The 7,939-nt window shown below is 42.5% G+C and overlaps 1 protein-coding gene across 1 annotated transcript; it reads right to left on the minus strand.

Annotated features, from left to right (window-relative positions):
- Window positions 1-2,804: 2,804 nt before the first annotated feature.
- On the minus strand, window positions 2,805-7,933 carry TM2D2 (TM2 domain containing 2). Its single transcript, XM_005856441.2, has 4 exons — window positions 7,622-7,933; window positions 6,686-6,773; window positions 4,917-5,032; window positions 2,805-3,669 (listed from the first exon to the last, which is right to left on the minus strand). Exons 1-4 carry the CDS (start codon window positions 7,846-7,848, stop codon window positions 3,456-3,458), a joined length of 645 nt encoding a protein of 214 aa, XP_005856503.1. The 5' UTR covers window positions 7,849-7,933; the 3' UTR covers window positions 2,805-3,455.
- Window positions 7,934-7,939: the final 6 nt, after the last annotated feature.

Raw genomic sequence — 7,939 nt, forward strand, 5'->3', positions numbered from 1 at the left:
CCCTGGCTGGCTTGGCTCAATGGATAGAGCATCAGCCTGCGGACTGAAGGGTCCCAGGTTCGATTCTGGCCAAGGGCACATGCCTGGGTTGCAGGCTCGATCCCCAGTTGGGGGCGTGCAGGAGGCAGCCGATCAATGATTCTCTCTCATTGATGTTTCTCTCTCTCTTCTCCCTTCCTCTCTGAAATCAATAAAGAAATATATATTAAAAAAAAAAAAGATAGGAACAACGGAAAAAAAGGCAGTTTCTAATTTAACCTTGACAGAAGGACATTTTGGTATTGTTAAACTTCTCTATAGCCACAAACTCACTCACACACACACACACACACACAGCAGGGGTACTACTGTGCACCCAGACCTGCCTCCTGGGTTTGGCCATTTGGGCAAAGTCTGGGCAGCCCCATTGGCTGCCTGGACCTGGGCGTTCCGTGGCGCCTGGTCCCTGGGCAGGTGAGTGCCCTCCCTTTGGAAGGGCACAGGAGCCACAGCAGCCTGGCATTGTGGGGATGGGCTGGCTGGTTTGGGGAAGGAAGGAACCCCTGTCCTCCAAAAAAACAAGGGATTTCCAGACCTATGCAGAGTGTCTCTGAGCCCTCCCATGACACACGCTCCACCACTCTGGCTCTGTCCTCGGCCGCCACACTCTGGTCCTTGAAGCAGTTGGCCACACTGTGAAACTGAGTGACAGTGGCCCCGATGGTGGGAGCCAGGTGTTCCTTGCTCTTCTTGTCCAGCTGAGACCAGACGGAGCCCAGGCAGTGGTGGGGCACTTTTTTAACAGCTCCTGTTAAGTAGGGGTGTCACCGGGCTCTCTCACACTCAGGATCAGCATCCAGTCAACCCTCTCCCCAGTCCCGGGGAGGGTCCCTGGTCAGTGCTAGAGTCAGGAAGCAGAGGAACACACACACACACACACACACACACACACACACACACACACACACACACCTATCTTCCAAATATTAAGAAACAACCTGAATCCAGAGTGCAAAGAAAATGAAATTTTTAATACTATTCCCTACACGATTAGTTTTTTGGGTTGCATCACATTTGGCCAGGGTTTATGGATACAGAGGATGGATATCATTGATAAGTCAAAATGAATCTGACAATTGTGGATTGTCACAGAAGATTATTAAAGACTCTCAAGTTATCACTCTAGCAGTGGAAACAATTTTGGTCTCCAACAGCTTTTCTGACTGCAAGAGAACTTCTATAAAAGATACTTCAATAAATTAAAAACTTTACCTTTTTATCCAAGCTCTTCTTCCTGGCAACACTAATGATTTGAGTCTGAAAACTGCCAAAATGTATTCTTTTTTTACATAAAAGAAAACAGGTTTCGATGGGGTTTGTGACTTATCTTTAATAAAATTTAAAAAAAGTTGTGAGATGAGGCAGAATTTGTGGCTTAAAGTAGTATATTATTTTGGGTAAGATTTAAATTTCAGTTTGTTTTCAGGATTTCCCTTAGAAGTGAGTTAAAAAAAAAATTACATCAATAGATCCCCTTAAAACCTATGTAAAAATTTATGTGTTTGTGTATTTTTCTGGGAAGGGTCTAGTTTCTTCATGACCACAATTTAAAAAATACTGCCTTAGAGTACACAGACTATGAATAAAAATCTACCAACTATTACTGCTGTAAACAAGGTTGGGGTCAGTGTGGTACAGAACTTTTAAGACAGAATAATCTGTTTTAATATTTACATAATTGCCATCATTTAATAATATCAGAACAGTTGGTGATCATATTAATCAGGGGTAAGAAAGCTGAAATTTCTAGGAAAGCCATTTCATAATGATAGAGCATATCCAGAGTTATTTTAATTGTGATTTTTAAAAAAAAATATGTTTTTATTATGCCCTGACTGGGAATCAAACCATGACCTTCTGGTTCATAGGTTGATGCTCAACCACTGAGCCACACCAGCCAGTTAACTGTGATTCTTGGTCTTTAAGTCAATTATTATGAAACTAAACTTTGAGCAGCTCTACCTTGATTGTTTCTAGAATTTATAACTTATTCCAAATAACAGGATCTTAATTTGACTTATCCATAAAATCCCCCCTTTACTTTGTATTTAACAAAGTTCTTTACAACTTAGATGGAAAAGGATGGGAACTAAGTTTTTAAAACCACTTGTTATTCAAAGCATTTCCTTTATTCCCAGTGATCTGGGAATGCGAAAGCTTGGCTGTGGCTCTTTCTCTATGGCTGACTCTGTAACCCACAGTGAGAACTTCTGGTACCAAGCTTATTGCACTGTTTCTCTTTCTCCCCACAAATCACATCCTAAATCCACCTGGTACTCAGTAATAATATCCTTTAAGAGTCTGTTTTTCTTTCCAAGAGCACAATGCTCCCCACCTTATCTTATATAATTGTGAAGAACAGTTTTATAGTCATTTGAAATATGTTTTACCAGCCTACAACATGGGCTCTCTAAATTGGTAAATACTACTTTTTATTTTATTTTTTATTGGTTTCAGAGAGGAAGGGAGAGGGAGAGATAGAAACATCAATGATGATAAAGAATCATCAATCAGCTACCTTCTGCACGCCCCATACTGGGGATCAAGCTCGCAACCTAGGCATGTGCCCTGACCAGGAATCAAACCGTGACCTCCTGGTTCATGGGTCGATGCTCACACTGAGCCACATTGATTAGGCTAAATACTACTTTTTAGACAGGAAAATTCTGCCAAGAGAACAGACTAACCCAGACAGATCTTAAATACTGTTGGCTTTCAAACCATAATTGGAATGAAAAAAATATCTTCATGTATATATTTCCATGTATATATTGCCTCTTAAGCATAATAATGGTGAAACAATAGGGTTCATTAATAGGATAGTTTACTTAAACCACCCAGTTTTTAGTGAAACAAATACAATTTTGAGTTTCACTCTACCTACTGAGAACATCCAAACAGTGTTCCAGGTTGGCAAAATTTATTCTGCAGTTTAAATTCGGAATTTCAGTGTGTATTAAAATTCATGGCCATTTCTACTTTTGCTGAAGCTTTCCATTGGTTCTGCTTCAGTTCTCCTGTGCATGAGACTTGGGGTCACAAAACGCACAAAGCTAACAATATTCACTTCGCTCATCCTGTTGGGTCCACTTGCTCCAAAGGATTGAAGATATAGCCATGTACAGAAGTAAAGAGTATAGAAACCCTTCTGCAGCTTATAAATTAGTTGCTAGATTTATATTTTGTACATGAGAAAAGGTATAAACTTGGTTCCCACAACAGTGTTTGCTTGCCATTTCTAGTCTGCAAGGTAACATTTGGGTTGCAAATCCACAGTCCAAAAGAAATCTTCCTAACCAATCCCATTCCCTCCAAAGAGGGCAAGTAATGGTCAGGCCTGATATCAAGGAAGAGTTTTGAGCCTGTAGAGATGAATTCCGAAGACTTGCCTCTCTGGGCCATAACCGCAGCTCTTTTTAGTAAACAGTGCACCAATTGCTGCCATCACTTGGCATCAGCCCTCCAGTAATAAGTAATATAAGGTCAACAAACCACCAAATCCCAAGTCCTCCAAGTGTCAATAGTTTCCCTACTGCTGTGCCAGTGTGTCCCAGACAGAAACGATCCACTCCAAAACATCCCAGGAAGAAAGAGTAGAGCAAAGTGGTTATGAAGTAGTGTCCGGTATACCTAGACAAAAGGAATTAAAAGGAAGATGTTTACCACATGAAAATTAAAACACGTAATGTACAGTGAAAAGATGATGCAGCCAGTCCCTCTGTGGCCTCTTACTCCCTTTCCCCTCCCACTCCCCTCCATAAGAAGACCAGCAATTTTCAACCTTTTTCATCTCACGGCACACATAGACTAATTACTAAAATTCTGCAGCACACCAATCTACCAATCTGACAAAAAAATAAATATAATTTCAATTCATTCAAACTGGATGTCTCTTGTTGTGTTGGCTGTTGTCATGTTTTTATTTGACAAAATCTAAGGGAAAAGAGGTCAGTGCTCCTGGCTAAATAATCAGGTATTGGATGCTTTAGGAATTCTTGTGGCACACCAGCGTGCTGTGGCACACGGTTGAAAATCACCGGTCTAGAGTCTCAAAAGCGAAATTGCTAAGACATGGAGGACCTGTAAGAACAAATGTTGAGTTGGACTGGACAGGAAGTTATCAAGCACATTAGCACAACAGGCATCCTGGCAGGAGTGGAGTCTGGGCCCCCCTCATCCCCGCACAGGCTCCTTTCCTGAGGCTGCGGTTCTGAATGTGGTTCTTCAATGAAGTGTCGTCCTTCCTTACATGAAACACTGATCTCCATGTACCTTTTTTTGCTGTCTTGTGGCAACTAAAAACGGGGACATCTTCACAAAGACTTCTGTTTTACATACTGTGATGGCACGCAATAGCAATAGCAGTTACTCTAATATTATCACTAAACATAGTCATGGACTCTTCACTAGCAAATGGTAGAAGTAAATTCTGTGCCTTCAAGCAGAACTTAGAGAAATAAGCCTAATTCTTTTTAAGATAAACTGATTTTCAGTGAGAGAAGCCCATACTTTTCATGATAAAACCTTTGTTCCTGAAATACTAAGGCTATTTTCTCAGGATTTCTGCCTATCATGGGAACTCTGGAGCTAGATGCTCTGTCCAACTCCTTCATTTTGGATGAGGGGATAGAGACTCTGGGTGCCCAAAGGTATGTAGGTAGTTGGTGAAAGAGACATTTAGGACTTATGGCCTCTGGTCTGAAGGCCAGAGTCCTCTCTGTTATAACTATATTCCCCCATCCATGGATTATGCACAGTAGTAAGCCTGGTGCCCATTTAACACTTAAGGTAAAAGAAACAGTCACACCAAGAGATGACAAGGAAAACAGCTCTACCTCCATCCAACTACCGACTACCCCAGTCTAAATAACACTTACTTTATACAAGGTTTATTCTCTCGTAGGAAGGTCCTAGGACTGGCACACTCAATTCCATCCAGGGCCCTGCACTGGACTGATGTGTGTTCCACATCACTGTAGGCCTGACCACCGAACTGTGGAATAACAACCAAAACAAAAGAAACCAAAAAACTCACCAAAGCAAGTAACACAAAATACATCTTTATATCAATTAATAAACGCTGACTCAGGATGATAACTATTCTAATGAAGTTGGGGTAAAGCTGTGCTAAAGAACAAGGAATTTAGTGACATACTTCGAATGATTGTAAATTAATCCATCCTAAATGTACATTGCTTTAAATAAACTCTTGTGTGTTTTTCTTCTTCTTTTTTTCACTGGCTTCTTTAATAATAAAGTTTAAAAATGTATCCTCAGTTTCATTAAATGCCATTTAGAATAGATGGACACAATGCTTTAATTATCCTTTATTTATAGAAAAAAGATCATACTACTGAGCATTTGGGAATGGGTATCTAAAAAGTTGACCTTATATTAGAGGTCTGTTTTATATATATTATAAATGAACATAACTAGGAAAGAACTCAGAATATCAACTGACTCAGGACTTTATTTAGGTCATGATTGTGTGATGAACAGATATTTGTAGTACATCTACAGTATGTTTAAATTCCAGCAAAAAATTTCAGAATAGGACCTCTGACCTTTTGTGTAACTAAATTCTAGAAGAGTAAGCACAGCTGTACATTCTCTACTGGCACCTTATTAAATGCTTCACTACTATTTTTGTTGGAGCATTTCTCAAAGGGAAGAGAGTAGGAAAAACGATGCTTATTCCTTGTACTCTCCCAGGGACTCAGGTACCTGAGCGCTGCCAGTCCTCTAGGACTTTGGGGGAAGTGATAGTTTGAGTGCCTTGACAGGATCAGTTTTTAATTAAAATATTTAAAATTACGTGATCTCTAAACAATGCTAACTCAAACTTTTATCCATAAATATCGATAGGACAAAAATCTCACTGTATTGAGAATATTTATTTATACTTGATTACAATATAAGTTGTCGTTTTAGTTTTAGTACTTTCAGGTTTATTCCTCTGTATCTGATTTAGTACAAAGAATAATTTCCCGTAGGGGGGTGAGGGCATGTGCTGGGGAGTGGGAGCAGCCGGGGAGAGGTCAATGGGGGAAAAAGGAGACTAACGTAATACTTTAAACAATAAAGAATTTTAAAAAAAGTAAAAAAAAATATTTTCCCATAATTTTGTTACACCTGTGTCTTGACTTGCGTTATACAGCAAATATAACATAATGGTGCGTCCTTAATGGGGAGAACGTACATGAATTTCACTAGTTTTTGGGAGTCTGACTAGGCAATGTGCACCTAGCTTTAGAGATATTATTAATGGAACCAAATAGCTTCTCTCCATTCAAAGAGGCCATTGTTACTAAAGGTTTCTCCTTGAATCCTATAATCTCCTACAAAGACATCCTATATAATAAAAGCCTAATATGCAGATCAACTGAACAGCGGAACGACCAGTTGCTATGACATGCACTGACCACCAGGGGGCAGATGCTCAACACAGGAGCTGCCCCCAGCCCACAGGCCCCAGGCCAGCCAAGGGGGGTGGGGAAGGGACATTCCCCCACAGATTGGCCCTGACTGCTGGCCAGGCCGAGGGATCCTAACTATACACGAGTTTCGTGCATAGGGCCTCTACTATTCTAATAAGACCCTGCACATTTCTGGATGAGTTTGCTTATAAAACAAAACAAAAACCCACCTTGAGACAACCATAACCAAGTTCCTGGGATGCAGTTGCATTTCCAACATGATCCACTGGGTCTTCACATTCTATGAATTCATCAGGTCTATAAATCACCAGTAAGATCATGATCATCACATGGTCTTTGCAATTGGCTGTTTACATGTATACAATCAAAACAGGCAAGAGACATCTCTTTAAGTTTTCTGGTGTTTAATCTCACTCTGATTCTTCCCCAAGACAAGAGATGGTGTCAATCAGACTGAAGCACGGTGGGTCAAACAGACAGCCATCCATCCAAATGACCCGTTCATTGGGGCAGGGGTTGTTTCTGGTTCTATTTCTGCACGGATTCTACTGCTGCCATAGCTTCAACTCTTGTCTGGGAAAACATCCGCAAGGCTATGGGGGCAAGATTAAGGCCAAAGGATTCCCAGTTCTCCTTGCATTTCCCAAACGCCTTTTCTTACTTGACTAATAAGAGATGTTAAAAAATGACTTGGTTTTGTAACGGTAAGTGTATTTCTTTCTCCCCCCATCCCCCTCCCGGAAGTACCTTGTAGGCAGGGGCAAGTAATTTACTGCATTTGTGGCTCACACAGCACCAGCCCCTACGAAGGAATCTCTTTCGGGTAAAACGAGGGACAGAGAAGGCACCACCTCCTACCCTACCCTTCTTCCGGAGGCTGTATGATGTCACGCCTCCCTAGTCCTCCTCCTTCGGGATGCCAAAGGACCTGTCACCCACACTCCAGGTTTCCCCCTGCACCGGGTCGAGGGCTGAGAAACCTGCATGATATTTACCTCCCGCGTGTGGACTATCAGGTCCTCAGGTGGGGAGGATCCGGGAAAAACCCCCAAAGCATCCTTCCTCTCCTCCTCCCCCAACACAACACCCCCTATATTCCTTGCCCTCTCGCCATCTCCACCTGTCTCGACGACTGGGTAGCTTACAGGAAAGAGCACAGGATGACTGGAGAGGTGGGGTCGCCATATTCCCAGCTCGGAGCGCCGGCGGAGACCTCCGGGTGGGCGGCGCCAGCGGACGTGAGCTCCGGCTCCGCGGTAGCGTTGAACGAGTGGCTCCGGGAGACACAATGCAGCAGAAGCAGATTCCCCAGCAGCAAGGCCGCCTGGCCGCAGAGAAGTAAGTAACTCACCGGGCAACCGCCCAGCACCATCTTCCCAGGCCCAGCGGCGGACACCGGGCCTCCGCAACCACAAGCCCCGGGAGGCACCGGGACCGGAGCCCGGCCAGCTCAGGCCTCTTCC

This window comes from Myotis brandtii, unplaced genomic scaffold (genome assembly GCF_000412655.1).
Source record: "Myotis brandtii unplaced genomic scaffold, ASM41265v1 scaffold103, whole genome shotgun sequence".
Taxonomy (NCBI): Eukaryota; Metazoa; Chordata; class Mammalia; order Chiroptera; family Vespertilionidae; genus Myotis; species Myotis brandtii.

What these genes read in the sequence shown, in the direction of transcription:
- TM2D2 (XM_005856441.2), bottom strand. Translation starts at nt 7,848, where the DNA reads ATGGTGCTGGGCGGTTGCCCGGTGAGTTACTTACTTCTCTGCGGCCAG. An exon ending in GTCATCCTGTGCTCTTTCCT is followed by an intron (nt 6,774 to 7,621) that starts GTAAGCTACCCA and finishes GGTGATTTATAG; the next exon opens with ACCTGATGAATTCATAGAAT. An exon ending in TTGGTTATGGTTGTCTCAAG is followed by an intron (nt 5,033 to 6,685) that starts GTGGGTTTTTGT and finishes GTTATTCCACAG; the next exon opens with TTCGGTGGTCAGGCCTACAG.